Source organism: Sinocyclocheilus rhinocerous, unplaced genomic scaffold, assembly GCF_001515625.1.
Source record: "Sinocyclocheilus rhinocerous isolate Xijiao unplaced genomic scaffold, SAMN03320098_v1.1 scaffold905, whole genome shotgun sequence".
In the NCBI taxonomy this organism is placed as follows: Eukaryota; Metazoa; Chordata; class Actinopteri; order Cypriniformes; family Cyprinidae; genus Sinocyclocheilus; species Sinocyclocheilus rhinocerous.
In genome coordinates, this window is record NW_015659390.1 from 114,108 (window position 1) to 130,029 (window position 15,922).

General features: G+C 37.3%; 3 protein-coding genes across 3 annotated transcripts in view; 1 reads left to right on the forward strand and 2 right to left on the reverse strand.

Moving 5' to 3' along the window:
* Window positions 1-3,737, forward strand: part of LOC107723755 (TATA box-binding protein-like protein 1) — an 8,846-nt gene extending 5,109 nt beyond the window's left edge. The window contains exons 6-7 of the mRNA XM_016532467.1: window positions 1,548-1,642; window positions 3,064-3,737. Of these exons, the coding sequence (XP_016387953.1) occupies window positions 1,548-1,642; window positions 3,064-3,143 (175 nt within the window). The 3' untranslated portion in view covers window positions 3,144-3,737. The remainder of the gene's footprint in view (window positions 1-1,547; window positions 1,643-3,063) is intronic.
* The window catches only part of LOC107723756 (transcription factor 21), a 65,724-nt gene extending 61,317 nt beyond the window's left edge, over window positions 1-4,407 (reverse strand). The window contains exon 1 of the mRNA XM_016532469.1: window positions 4,347-4,407. The gene's annotated coding sequence lies outside the window, so the exon portion shown is untranslated. The remainder of the gene's footprint in view (window positions 1-4,346) is intronic.
* Window positions 4,408-4,730: 323 nt separating this feature from the next.
* Window positions 4,731-12,031, reverse strand: slc2a12 (solute carrier family 2 member 12). Its single transcript, XM_016532481.1, has 6 exons — window positions 11,906-12,031; window positions 11,232-11,366; window positions 8,781-10,172; window positions 8,022-8,144; window positions 6,358-6,490; window positions 4,731-5,290 (listed from the first exon to the last, which is right to left on the reverse strand). Exons 2-6 carry the CDS (start codon window positions 11,341-11,343, stop codon window positions 5,197-5,199), a joined length of 1,854 nt encoding a protein of 617 aa, XP_016387967.1. The 5' UTR covers window positions 11,344-11,366; window positions 11,906-12,031; the 3' UTR covers window positions 4,731-5,196.
* Window positions 12,032-15,922: the final 3,891 nt, after the last annotated feature.

The window sequence follows — 15,922 nt, forward strand, 5'->3', positions numbered from 1 at the left end:
CCACACCTTGGTTAACTTAAAATTCAAGGTCCTTTCAAGGATTTTCCAGGTCCAATACCCTCAAATTCAAGGACTTAATGTGGGGACACATTTCAAGTGAGAGCAAGGTTACACGGTGTTACCTTGTAAGATACACTGTTACAGTTTTCATGTGTCAAACACAACTATGCAAAAAAAGCATATTATTTATTTTTTTGCATTTATTTTTGGCCATATGACAGAGATCTGATATTCTATTTGTCGTATTTCTGTTTTGCATAAAACTGAAGAATATTCGGTACATCCTATACTGTATTCTAAAATGATCTGATATTAACTTTTGCATGGATTTTATTGAAAAGAGCTTAGGCTCATGTAATCAGAAGTTTTAAGATATATGAATATGCTTTTAAGTTTTTCTTGCCTCATGGGTTAACATTATCTTAACAAGCAAAGCAATTCAACATTAATTTCACAGTGTGTCTGTGAAACGTTAAGGTACCATTGTAGTAGTTTCGTGTGCATGAACGTCATGACAACGTACAACTATGGCAAGCCAAAAGAGTCAGAATTACACTCTTTTTTACATACAAAACGCAGTTTTTCCGGCGTTTAAAACGGCATTAGCGCCGTTAAATACGCCATCTTGATAGCAGACGCTGTTAAAAATGCACGTAAATGGTAAAAAACGCTGTATTTAACGACATAAATTTAATTCTGACTCTTTTGGCTTGCCATATACAACACAAATTGTCTCATGTGGGAAACACTTAACGTAACGCGTAAAATGCGCGTAACTAATGTAAATCAAGCAAGCTAGTATGCATAGGCCATGAAGTGTTGGCGAAATAACACATTAGTCGACCAGAGGGAATAATATGTAATTTTTTCCAGAAAACTTATAAACTTATATTTTACAAAATAAATTCAAGCACTTTCAAAAACTTTCCAGGGCCTTGAATTTTTTTTTTCATATTCACAAACTTTCAAGGACCCGTGGGAACCCTGCATTATATTTGCTCTCATGGTGTTCTCAAACTCCACAGAAATTTCATTAACCCATGTATTTTAATAGTATGTGCATTTGCGTTGTGGATGGCTAGTATTAATGAAAGCAATTAAGAGACAATGGAGTGGCTTTGTAAACGTACAAATTGTGCTCATGCTCGTTTACATTTGGTATTAACATCCGTTTTGGGCCAATTTGACAACTGGTCAGAGCTAAATACAGGTTTAAACAGTTAGTGATGGATGTAGTGATGAAATCTGAGACCTTCCCTTCAATGAAATCCAGTCACAAGTGGTCACAGGAGGCACATTTGAGATGCATGTTAATACCAGCTGTGAACAGTAATGTGTCTTGCCTGACCACTTGTGATTGGATCACCAGAGACAGATGTTAACACCGGCTCCAAAGGAACCTTAAGGGTCTAAAAAAGGGGAACAGTGCTCTCTAGTGGTGAAATGGTGAATGCGGCATTGAGCAATCTCAAAACATGCCAAGGAACATGTTCTCCTACAGCTGGATTGCGGGTCTCATCACTATATTTGTGTCTGTGTATTTTTAGCTATGAACCCGAGCTCCATCCTGCTGCGTCATACAGAATTAAAAACCTCAGGAGTACAGTGCAGGTGTTTTCCACAGGCAATATCACTGTTACAGGTAAACCACTCACACAGCATTCGCTCAGCATCATTTTCACTACCATAATCTGGGTTTATCTGGAATGTACTGCAAATATCTGGACAGTTGAAGAACCTTTGAATACAATGCCAGTCTGTAATATTTAATGAATTCGTATGAAAACTACCAATAAAAATGACTTCAGTGTCAAGTTACTTAAGAATTTTAAATTACCAAGACTTCAGTGCTTGCCTCCATAGAGCTCATACAGATTACTGCATTAGTAAGAATTATTCCCAGATTATTTAGCCACATTACATTAAAGGCAGCCCACAGGACTGTGTAAATCCTGAAGGTCTGGATATGAGCAAATATAATGTAGTAAGCTACAATGAGGCTCTGGAGTCTTTTTATTTGTTTAAGATTCAAATGTTTTTATTCATCAGTGATATTAATTAATAATTGTCTTAGTGTTTTTATATGTGCAGAAAATATTAAATAATATTGTAGCATATTTTACTTAATATAATAATAGATAAAACATTTTGGCTTAATGTTTCTAGGTCTGATTTTTTAAAAATCCGATTTTTTTATTATTAATATTTTTGCATGGTTTGAGTTGGATCCAATTTTTATTTTATATTTAAGCGTAAACCTATTTAAGAATTTTTTTCATGATTTCTGCATGAAATAATTTTCATACAAATATGACCATGAATAATTAAAGGGGTGGTTCATTGCGATTTCACTTTTTTAACGTTAGTTAGTGTGTAATGTTGCCGTTTGAGCATAAACAATATCTGCAAAGTTACGAAGCTGAAAGTTCAATGCAAACAGAGATGTCTTTTAAAGTTCTGGCAGTTTAATGCCTACAAAAATGGCTGGTAGGGACTACAACAAAAAAAAATGAAGCATTAAAAGGATAGTTCACCCAAAAATGAAAATTTGATGTTTATCTGCTTACCCCCAGGGCATTTTAGTGCATCAGAGGTAAAAAAACGATATAAATACTGTTCAGTTTCTTGCACAGACCGATCGTTTTGTGTCTTTACATATCAATGTATCGTCACGAGCCGCAGGGTTTAATTTGGTTTTGTTTGTGTATGTTTTTTTTTTGTTTTATTGTATGTTTTAGCCGTGATTCCATCCACTTGCATTATATGACTGACAGACTGCAGCGGTTTGAGTTAAAAATCTCAGTTTGTGTTCTATTGAAGAAACAGTCACCTACATCTTGGATGCCCCGGGGGTAAGCAGATAAACATCACTTTTTTTTGGGGGGGTGAACTATCCCTTTAACACGTTAGACTGCACCCCATAAACACAATCAAGCCTAGAAAAAAACCACTGAACCACCCCTTTAATGCAACCCACTGTTTAGTACCTGCTTTCTTGTAAAACGAAAAGCTGAACTAATGTTAGATCTTATCCTATCAATAACCGTCTTTCCCTCTCTCTAGGACCAAATGTGCAGAGCGTGGCGTCCGCAGTGGAGCAGATTTATCCTCTGCTGTTTGAGTGTCAGAAAGCTCTGTCATAAACCACACACACACACGTAGGCACCAGTTTGAAATGAAAAGCACCTTATCATTGAATGTTTTAAGGCTTGTAACTGTTGTACTGTATGTGTCTCCAAGGCAGCTTTTGCCATTTCACGTCCAAGCGGGTCTGGGTCGTGTGTTTTCAGTGTCATGCCTTTGAACCTTGACTTTGGTGTTCGGACCCCACATTGATTAATGACGACCTCTTAAAGCTCAGAAGAGGACCATTAGTGCATTGACATTGTGTTGCTGACATTGTGTATATATAAACACTTGAATTAACTGTATTATATAATGCATGGACACCAAAGTAAAACCTTGTCAAGCAGTGACATTTAAGGATCGCGTTTTACTGAAACTTCTTGGAAATTTTAGCTAATTTGATTCTAGTGACATTTTTGGAGCTCTTTTATTGATACTATATGTCAGAAGCGAGAAGTTAAAGGGCAAACAATTCACATTTAAACAGCAGGTGATGTATATCTGGTGTATACTGTGGACAAGAACACTCTGGGTTGTGAAGGAGTTGTTGGTTCATATGTTTATGTAGTATGTGAAAACTTTTGTATTTTATTATAACAAAATAAAATAATCCCTATATTAAGTCATTGCTTCTGTGTCTGTGCAAGAGGAATACCCCAGCATTACTCATATTTAGGCCCACAGGTCATTCAAAGTACTGCATGTCCACTGCCTCACTGAATAGTTTTGTAACTATTTTATGTTTAATTTGATTATTATTTTATCTTTTATGCTATTACCACGTTTACATTCATTCTTTCATTTCATCGTTTAAATTTCATCCGCACAAACAAGTTTAGGCTATTCATATTCTAACTCTATGCAGATTAGTCACAATGGACCGTTTGAAACGCGGTTATAAGCAAAGTAAAAAAGTTTTCAATGAGTTTTCAATGTGTTGGTTATACTGCGAAATTTTAACAATAAATGTCGTTTTGACGCTCTTCTGTGGCGTGACAGATCGCTGTAGCCGCCTCAGTGGAAATTAAAGGGGTCATATGATGCGATTTCAAGTTTTCCTTTCTCTTTGGAGTGTTACAAGCTGGTTGTGCATAGATAAGATCCCTGAAGTTGCAAAGACTAGCGCGAGTAAACCAATCATCTTTTCCTCTTTACTAAATACAGTGCGGGAAAAACATGGATAAACTTTAGAGGGTCGTAAAAGATAAAATGCAACTTACTGAAACGTATCATGCCTCATGTACTCGTTCAATAAGTGTTTGAACCACCGTCGATAAAACAAGTCACGTGATGTCACATTTACCTCAGGGAAGTCATGTCTATGATTAAATTTACATAATTCGCTGGCTTACTGGAAAAAAATTAATCTATAGAAAAGCATATCGCTACAATCTTAACTATATTTACATGCATTTTATTTTTGTTTTATAATTATCAAATGTGTTTTTAATCTAATTCTGTCAAAAATTTCAATGTAAACAAAACAAAATGTGTTTTTAAGTCAAAACGACTTGGAGCAAGAGAAAAGAGATAATCACATATATTTTTGAATGAACAAAATTTCAGTTTGTAATATTACATAACATTAACCTGTTAATCAGTTAACCTGATTACATGACGGCATCTCCTGCCAGAGACACCTTCAGGTGTTGTCTATAGTAGTGCTCAGCACACAAACACTGACATGCGGCTGGGCCACAGAACTTGGCTTTGACTTGTCATGGCATGATTATGGTCATGATTGCACAATTTCCAAAGTGTTTCATACCAGTAAGCTGTAAATTCTCCATATAAATCTCAATCAGTACCAAAACTACTTAAAATGCATTTAAAAAAAGAATACAAATATATCAGATTGACATATAAACTCTTCTCAACTGACCCATCATGCCATGGGAAGGTTTATTAAGCTAAATTATAACCATGACAACATCAATCAGTTCTATCTCTTCAATACTTTGAAAAGTGCAGTCACAGGTTTGTCTGTCCTGTAAGTTGCCAGACGGCACCAAGAACAATCGGTTGTTTGCAATACCCTTGTGCTCTTCCACTCTTCATCTAGGCAAAAAGTCAAACAGTTGCGAGGGCTTTTTCCTCCTGTGAGGGCTGTGCTGCAGCCTCGTGTTTTCTTCTGTCACACAGAAGTCTGCTGCTCAGGTGATTCCTGCAGAACAAGACAGGTGTCTGATCATTACAATGATGCACTTTAAAACAAAAAGTCACTGACACATCCAATGTGGGGCAAGTGCCAAGCATTTTAAAATTGGATGTATGAATGTTTTTGACCCTCACATCACTATTAGCCTATAAAGTAATTTTTAGCCGAATGGGGTGTGTAACTGTCGTAGAACAGGGGCCCGTTCTTCGTACGTCGCTTATTACATCCGAGATGAAACTTCACATCCAAGATGATATCATCGCGCTAATCAGGATCTGGCTAATTCGGTTCTTCGAACGCACCTGTTGTTGATGATTAGTATGGCTGGATTGAGTTATCTGAAATAATTGCGCGTTACAGGCCCCAGGTTGCTGAAAAAGCAATGTTTATCATCCCAAGTCTCTATGATATTCTGTATGCCTAAATCTCTCCTTAATTGTAAATCTGTAGGACTTTTTTAGCCATATATTTTTAAGATTTAATAAATACATTAAAACTAGTGCTGTCAAACGATTAATCGCGATTAATAGCATCCAAAATAAAAGTTTTTGTTTACATAATATGTGTGTATTGTGTATATTTATTATGTATATATAAATACACACACATACAGCACATATTTTGAAAATATTTACATGTATATATTTATATTCATATAATTTATATCATATATAAATATATTTAATATATAAATGTTACATATTTTTCTTAAATATATACATGCATGTGTGTGTATTCATATGTACATAATAAATATACATAGTACACACACACATATATTATGTAAACAAAAAGTTTTATTTTGGATGCAATTAATCGCGATTAATTGTATGACAGCACTAATTAAAACATTCACAAATAAAATTATTTAATAAATAACATCTTAATTAATAAAATAATCTTCCATGCCAAATTTTTAATACATTTAATGAGCAGTGATACCTTAACAAACACTGTTAATTTAGGGTGACCATAGGGTCATCATAACTAACTGACTTAATATGAGAACAACACAGGTCAATGGGATCATTAACATGAGAGGCATTTGCATGTGTATGTGTGAGTGCACTCACTTCATGGCAAGCTCCTTAGAGATCTGTTCCAGAGATCGGCCTTTCGTCTCTGGCACAAATACAATCACAAACACCACCAACACGAAGCTCATAGCAGCGTAGGAGAAGATCACCGAGGGCAGGCCGATCCTCTCTACAACCACAACACGTTTCAGTAAATGACCTCTGAAAAACACTCCTTTCTGCTACAAAACCTATTTTTTGTTTATTGTTCTGTGCAAAACTTTGTAAGTTTGTGTTTTCATTCCATCTCTGCAGGAACATCCCCACAGGTGGCAAATGGATGTTTGGCAAACTGCCTCTAAACACAATCCTAACTCCAGCCACATTTTGCGATCAGTTTCTGAGAACAAAACATTGCTTATATTGTGTTTGGATACTGATATTGCTATTTACCTGTTTCAGTGTTATGTTATTTGCTTGTTTTTAGGTTAATGCCATATATACTTGAGTGTAAAAATGCTTGAATGCTATGGAAAGTACTTGCAATACGTCCTTTGTTTACTTTAAAGGGGTCATATGACGTTGCTAAAAAGATCATTATTTGGTGTAATGAAATGTGTTTATGCGGTTTAAGGTTCAAAAAACATTTTCCACATACTGTACATTATTGTTTCTCCTCTATGCCCCGCCTTTCTGAAACGCGTCGATTTTTACAAAGCTCATCGGTCTGAAAAGCGAGGTGTGCTCTGATTGGCCACTGAACTAACCCTTTAAGATAGGATGAATAAGCAGTTGTGAAAGTTAGGTTCCTGAGTTTGATGCTTTGTAATCAACCACAGAGGATAACAAGAGTGTACAAAGAGGTGAAGAGAGCGAGCTGCTAGTCATCTGATATGTAATGTAAATATATATGAAAAATAAAAACATTGTATTAAGCCTATCTTTTTTTCTACCCATTATTGTGTCATGTTAATTTATTTAAAATGTATCTGTAGTGACCTTTTCACAACAATTATTCCAGACACTGACATGCTTAATTTTTTAACTCAAATTTTTCACAGACCCCATTGTGGACCAAGCAGGCCCCTTGAGGTCCCTGGACCTGTTTGAAAACCTTTGATTTATATCATTTTAGGCTAGCTAGAGCAATGCTTGTAGACTATGGGAAAAACATGCTGGGTTCAATTCTAACATTAATAATCAATCCACTGTTTTTACAGAGTAGTAATTGAATCAAAACAACTTATCCTTTTTACCTTGTTAGTTAATGACCTATGGCAAAATTAACTGTGCTCTTACATAACTCCTGAAGGGACATTATGGTGTCTGGCTTTGTCAGACACTTTTTAGAAATTTAATGACATTCAAGTCTGTAGCACAAACAATAAGAGACAGATTTTGTATTTAGGCTTAGGAATTTACCACTAACCCTAAGTTTGAGAAAAAGTAACATTAATTGTAATATTTTCCTCCTAACAGTGACAGATCAAGCACCCAGAGTACAAAAGTGTCAAATCAGCAATTGCTTACCCCATGAGAACACACAAATGAACTACTTATCTAAATAGAGACAGCCTCAATCTTCTTGGTTTTATTGGATGACCTTCAGAACCCAGATACTGATAAATACACTGACTGCATCCTGCAATACAACTGGGTCACCATGATCTACTGATCTCATAGCTGTAAATAACCCTTCACTCTGTGTTTGTGTGTGTTACCTGTCAGAGTAAGGAAGGTCATCGATATGAGCAAATTTGTGGCCCAGTTAAAGGCAGAGATGACGGACACAGCCTTTCCACGGATGCCAGTCGGGAAGATCGCACTCAAAACCACATGAACCACTGCAGATTGATGATTACACAAAGGCATAAATAAATTTAGTTTAAAAAAGAACTTTTTAAATAAAAAAACAACAACAACTTTCTTTTGTGATCCAAAGAAGAAACAGGTGATTAACTGATGACAGAATTTAATTTTGGATGGACCACTCCTTTAAAGGAATAGCTCATCCAAAAATGACAATTTGTTCACCCTCAGGCCATCCAAGATTAGTTTGTTTCTTCATCGGAGAAAGCAATATTATAAATAGAGGATTCATATTTTAACCAGAAGCAACAGTATAAAGTAAAAAATGCTTTAATGGTTGACTTGTTTATTACAAACATGCAGCATTCTGCTTCACAAGATGTTAAGTGATGGACTGGAGTCATGTGGTTTACTTGTGGATTATTGTGATGTATGTTTTTACTGTTTGGACTCTCATTCTGACGGCACCCATTCACTGAAGAAGACCCAGTGGTGAGCAAGTAATTTAATGCTAAATTTCTCCAAATCTGTTCTGATGAAGAAACAAACTCATCAACATCTTTGGCCTGAGAGTGAGTACAATTTCAACAGTGTTTAATTTTTGGATGAACTATTCCTTTAACAGGACATTTTTGTTTTATGTGACAGTATGAACAGTGACTGAATCTTACTTGGTCCCAAGCTGATGGAAAATCCAGCTACATATACCAGCAAGCTGACCAGAGAGATCCATTTCAGAGAGGGTGACACTTCATTAACATGAAGAGATTGAAGTGCAATTTTGGAACTGTCTTTCTCGGAACCCTCAGCCAGTTCCATTAATGCTGTCCTATGATCAGGAGTGTAGTTTAAAATCCATTGGTCCTTAGTGTCATTAATGCTAGTGAGGAAAGCATTTGTTTTGTGCTTGTTTTGAAGTTCATGGTAAGAAGGCTGGTACAAACCCAGTGGAGTGTTTGTCTGGAAACCAGTCTCTTCTCCCGTCCCAAAACCTGTGAGGTTTGCTTTATTAACGGGGCCTCTGCATAGGCTAGAAACATGTGTGCGGCTTTGCAGAGTAACAGCTCCCAGTGTTGCTGTTGACAATGTCATAACAACGGCGCCAACACATAGTAAGGCTTTAGGCCCCACTTTGTCCACTAGAAAGACTGCAGGAATGGTCCCACCCACTTTAACCACACCAAACCCTGTGGATGCAAGAGTCGCTGCCTCATTCCCATGGAAGCCCACGCTGCTGAGAACAGTCGACGCATACGCTAAAATGTTGGGCTGTCCCGTAGCCTGCTGCAAGAAAACTAGCGCAGCGCCAACAAGCAGTCTCTGAAGCATATTGTCACGAGAACGGAAGAGGTCCAGGAAGCCGTGCAGGCGCTCCGCCCCCAATGCCATGCATATCGCCCGAAGTTCGTCCTCCACTGCGTCTACTCCTTTGATTCCAGCACGAAGACGGAGGAGAGTTGCGTGAGCCTCCTTCTCACGCTGCTGGGCCAGCAAAAAGCGCGGACTCTGCGGCAAAAGCGGCATGATGCCAGCTTGCAGCAAAGCAGGGAACAGCACACAACCAAACGTAAACCTCCATCCATCCGAGACCCCTGCGAATGCCCAGCTCATTCCAAAACCCAACAGCATCCCTAAAACTACCATCAACTCATACACACACACGCACCTCCCGCGCCAGGCAGCCGGTGCCACTTCTGCCGCGTAAAGACACGACGCTGTGCCTGACAGCGCAACCGCCATGCCGACAAGCATCCGCCCGACTACCAGCACCCAAAATGACACCACACACACGCTCAGAAGTGTGCCCAACACACACAGCAGCGCCGTGAGGATGATGGAGAACCGCCGTCCGTAACGGTCCAGGATGGTGCCACCACCCAGGGAGAGGAGGAAGGCTCCAAACAGAAGAGAGCCAACAACTTGCTCTTGCTGCGGGCAGGAGAGAGTCAAAACGTCCCTGAGTTGAAGCAATGCTCCTGATATCAGACTCATCTCATAGCCCATCATCAACCCACTCAGGCAGGCCACAGATACAGAACACAGCACCAGCGCTGCACCATTGCCTACAGAGACAGAGAGAGAGGAGAATACAATATATGACATTTTATATTAAATTTATAAATACATTTGATATTTATAGATACATAAATAATATTTTAAAATACAATATTATATAATTACAGGATAGTACATAATACATGCCATGTAAGCACCATACCAAAGTACGTAAATACATTAAAATGATTCTCAAACTACTACAGTACAGTACAACCAAAATAGCTAATGAATATGGAATGTTACAGTATGTAACAAAAAACATCACAGAATCGCTTGGTTGATTGTGTTCACAGCAATTATTGCACACACAACCTCACATGGCCTTGGTTTTCAAGGTTTGTTCCATGCTGTCCTACACTGTAAAAAAATCTTTAAAAATAGGGCACATATTTTGAATTTTGCACTGCACTGCATTGTGTTTTATGATTAACGGAAATGTCCTCCGAAAATTACCAGTACATTTTCCGTTTTTTTACAGCGTACAAACAATTTCACATTAAGCACTGGCAAGTGTTTGAACTGCTGTATTGCAGACCTTATAATCATCCCAGATAAATGATAAAACAGTCTGCACACGAATCACCTTTAATTAACTCCAATATACCTTACTGTATATGACTGCGTAATTACAGCATCACAGCTGTCACAAGAAATTTACAACATTAATAACAGGGTTCCATTAAGTTATGATTTGTATTACATAACTGTTACACAACTATGATCAGGTGAACATGTTTTAGATTACATTTCTTACCAAGTTGTGAAACACACACCACACCACACACACAATAGATTTAATTTTTTAATTTATAATAATCAGAAAAATTGTGAGTCATAGTCATTACTAGTTCATTTCAATTATTTGCATTGAAACTTTATAACAGAGAGAGCTTCTAAATTGAATCTATTACCACACAAAAAATTACTTATGAAAATAACAGGAAAATGTATACTATATATCTCAAAGATCTGTTTTAGTCAAGTTTAACTGGATGTGCAGATTTTGACATCAAAAAATAAAAATACTGGAAGTTTTTTTTCTGTTACCTGTGTGATGGAGTTACCTGATTTTGCAGATGGGCTTTTCTCTTGATATTTGTGTGTGTCCTGATTCTGTACACATGTTTTGCTCTGAGAATCAGAAATCATTCTTATGGACTCTACAGATGCGTCCATGTTCTTCAAGGGTTGTGGTACAACTGGAGTAGGTGGACATTAAACAACGATTATTTAAGAATAGGTTCATAATAACCTATCAGGTGATCATACATTTCACCAGCAATAATATTAGCAACGAAAAGAACACAGGTGTGATTGAACACATTTGAAACTAAGGAACCTTCAGAGCTCTCCTAGATCTCGACCATGACACCTCCACAACACTGAAGGTATTCACTGGGATTAAACCAATAGAAAATCATAGTTTGCTTCTTAATAAGATCATCATTCAAACATATCTCTAATAAGCATTCAAGTAACCACTGAACACTTAAAACGCAAACTGTTTCTCCAATTCATGGAAGCTCATACTTACTAACAAATCTACCAATGGGTACACCACAGCATAAACAACTTTATTCGCTGCTGTTAACACACAAGTATAACAGCAGGTCCCAATGCACAGCCATTGACCATCTTGGATTTCTCAGTGCCATTGCTGTAGGCGCGGATCAACTAGAACCGTTTTAACTATCAAGACCATCCAAACAGAACGTCCGCGTTTTGATGCCAACGTTACCTTTTTAACGTCAATAACGGGGAAGGATGTCTATGAAATCATCGCAGCTCTTCGCCTCTCTCCTCCCGGTGGCAGTAACTTATCTGTCCTTGTGTCGACACATGCACGTTCCTTGTTTTGGAAGGCACTGTGACTTAAACTCCGCCTACACTGACCAATGCAAAACAGCGAGACTGAAAGTGTCAAGTAAGCAGAAGGGGTTGAAGAACTAGCGGAACTAAGCAGCTCTTACTGAGCTGTGTTCATAAATTAATATGCATTATTACACTAGGAAATTCATCGTCTTTCATGTTTGGACTGAAAGAAATAATGTGGTGAACAAAAGAAAAACTTTCTGTTTAGTGAAGAAGACTGCCGAATATGTACGTATAGAATTTTGTCAGCTGTTGCGGTGTCTGATTCATTCAGGAGTCGAGAGTTCGGTTCTTTTGATTTGAATCATGAAGTCAGTTCTGTTCAATGAATCATTGAACCGGTTCGGACTGAACGAGTCAAATCGGGACGACCGATTAAAAACTTAATTCCTTGAATACTGAGGGAGTTAAGAACATTTTGTGGTGAATTGAGGGAACTGGCACCCAGCAAACACAGAACACAGTGCTCCTAACGTTTTGGGAACGTTCTTTGTAGTTTATTTTCTGCAAACTAATTGTTTCCAGAACGTTCTGGAAACCAGAAATTGTTAGCTGAGATTGCCTTTTTCAGGTCAAATACTGTCATGGCGGAGCAACAGCTTGAAGAAAATGTTTTAAAATATTTAAAATCATGCTTACAAAACCTGAATATACATCACGGTTTAAATTCAGAGACATCTGAATCGCCCGCTTGAGTACCCACATGAAAAAATACTATATTAATAGTAAATACTATAGTGTTTTTGAACCATACTATAGTGCATTATACTGTATATATTATAGTATTTACAGCACTTTGTTAATGAATGCTACACAGCATACTGTAGTACGTGAACTGATAAACTGTATACTGTAGTATACTTTAGTTTTTACTACAGTAAACTGTATTGTAGTATAGTTGTCGAAAACTTAACAGTATTGGGTAAAGTAATTTGTTTATATTACTATAGTTGTGTTATTACCACAGCAACTATAGAATAACCACAACAAATTAATTCAAGTACTTTACTATAGTATTCAAAAACACTATAGTATTTACTATAAATTACCATAGGACTGCAGACCAACGCAAGAACGCACATCAAGTATGTTTCGGCAGAAGAAATGTTGTAAATAAAACGTTCTGTAAGTATGTTTGTGACTTGTATATTGGACAGCCGAATCAACACGCATACAAACAGTTGTCATGGACCACTTAATTGAGTTAAAGAATCGGCGCATTGTTTTCTCGAATCACTTCTTTGAAACGAACTGTTCAAAAGATTCGTGGAAACGAGTCGGGCTGATCAGACTAGTGCATGACTCGCTGGATTATGCAAGTGGTTTCCTTACTTCAAAATACCACACCCTCAAATGTCGAAAACACCGGGACAAAGCATGTATCTGAATAAGAAAACTGACTGCATCTTAATTTGTTCAGGTGACACAAATAGCTGGTATACAAACACTTCCGTTGTGGCTTCACAGCTGCTCAATAGTTCACAACCTACCGCGAGAATTTACAATATGCGTAAATTTACAATTTACAATAAGTCTTTTCTTTTCCATTCATACATAGTCGAGAAGTTTTGCTATATATATATTGCGTTTTCATTGTTACCCATTTTGTACTGTAATGCGAGTTATATAATGGAATATAAAAACTTTGATAACAGATTCGCATTCATGATGGCTGCAAAATCCATCTTGTGTATAATGTACACTACTACACATTAAAATAGAACTCTGAGATGTAGCTATCTTCAGTAGGGTGAATTAGGGTACATTTAGACAGTCATCAAGTGGACAATTTTACTTAAATTCACCTACATATTTTAATCTCATACGTAATTAATAGATTGTAATCATATATAAACATATATGGTCCAATATAACGTTTAACCTGATTGAAAGTTAACGTATGGTTGTGATAATAGCTGAAATGCAATATGGCGGTGTCACAGATAAGCTGAGTTTGAGTCATTAGACACTGTGTAAACTGCTGTGGTGTGAAATGTTTGAGTAGCCGAAGCTGTGGACTTTCCGTAGCCTACATACATAACTATAGACAGATAGACGTACTGTACTGTTATTGCAGTGCTAATGAAATCGCATGACATGTTTTTGTAAAATAATCACCGAGGACTATTTTTTAAATTTGTATAACAAAAAGATCACCGTGTTATTTCCAGAACATCTTCTATTGTAATATAGTGCCATCTACTGGCCAGATAATTGTAATTACATTGTAACTACATTACAATTAAAAGTTCTACGACAAAGACTGTGCGTGGCTCAGTTTGACAAGGTTCTTTTTTTCTTAGCTGTGAAAAATTGAAAATCTTAATAAACCACCACAACTAGTTTCAGCAACAACAAAAAAAGAAAAGAAAAAATAAATACAAATTCTGTCACACCAAACAAAGTGAACAGAAATTAAATTATTTATACATACTTTTGGTTTATAATAATTTCATTACATATACATTTGCATGTATTTACTGTAGCAGCACATTTTACTGCATTTTGTTGAAGGTTTAGCTTCAGATCATGTTTAGGAGAAAAATATGTGTGTCCAATCGTTTCCAAAGCAACATTGGGGGGGCGCTAGTGGATAAGATATCTTGTAACTCACTCCGTTCTATTTATGAACACTTTTTTTATTGCAATGCAGCATGGTCCCTTATAAAACATAAACATATTTAAATTGTAAGATTTTATGACACCACATCACATATCTGCAGGTTATTGATAAGTGTTATATTTAGATACCTTTTATCAGACCATGTTGGACTGTTAAGAGCCAAAGTATCTTTACAGTTTGTAATTCCCTGTGTATCCTGCATAGCATGTCTCTGACATCTCTTAAAAGCAATACTCAGGTTTACTTTTAACAAATTACCAGTAATTTCACTGATGCGTGACCTAGTTTAAGGCCTCAAGTGCAGCGTTTCTAGTGAACTTGCTCAGACCATTACGCCGGGTCTCAGAAAAGCAGTTCCAGGAGCTGCAGTTAATACATACAAACATTGACAGCTGCCAGAGAAATTAAAATTATGGCTGGTTAAAGATGGGGTTCAATGTGCAGGGATAGCGTGAGCACTGGGTTGGGAAAGTAAAATGTCGCACAACACTGAACTAAAAGCAACCTTTGGCCAGCTGAGGAGACTGATGACGTTGTTTCATGGCGTGTGCAGTGTTGCCAGATTGGATGGATGATTTCCAGCCCAAAAGCTCACAAAAACCCGCCCAAAACTTTAACTGTCAAAATAATGTGATGGAATATGTAAATCAAGGTTGATAATGGCCATTTTTAACTCCTTAAAACAAAATAATGTTGACAAAATAAATAATATAATGTTAGATAAATTTCGCAGGTAAAGCCTATGCAATTTATATGATTGAAAACCGCCAAACTGACCCCAAACCAGCCCAAATTTTGTCCACCCGCCCAAGACAATTTTTACCCGCACAATCAAATTCAAAACCGCCCAATTGGGCGGGAACCCGCCCAATCTGGCAACACTGGGCGTGTGATGTTTGTTACATTATATGAACCAGGGGCGTAGATTACGCGGGGGACGTGTCCCCCCCACTTTTAATATCACGTAAATTAGTCCCCCGCACTTTTTCGGGCAAGTGTGTTCGCATAGAGGTTTTCAAGAGCCAGTGTGAATAAATATAGATTTAAATTCAAAGAGACAGGATAGTCTGTGCATGATCTGATGTTTTATTCGGACCCAGAATAAGGCGAGATGAACATCGCGGAGCGCTAAACACTCATGCAGTGTATGTTTCATTCATACTCGAAGCCGGAGGGCGCTCTCGCGCAGAAAGTCGTAAGAGGAAATTCCTAATATTATGGACAAAAGCGTCCAGCTATCGCTGTATGAAAACAGCTGTT

Coding starts and splice junctions, on each gene's coding strand:
- slc2a12 (XM_016532481.1), bottom strand. CDS start 11,343: ATGGACGCATCTGTAGAGTCCATAAGAATGATTTCTGATTCTCAGAGC. Junction 8,145..8,780: donor TTCCATCAGCTTGGGACCAA/GTAAGATTCAGT, acceptor ATCAATCTGCAG/TGGTTCATGTGGTTTTGAGT. Junction 6,491..8,021: donor GACCTTCCTTACTCTGACAG/GTAACACACACA, acceptor TTGTGGTTGTAG/AGAGGATCGGCCTGCCCTCG.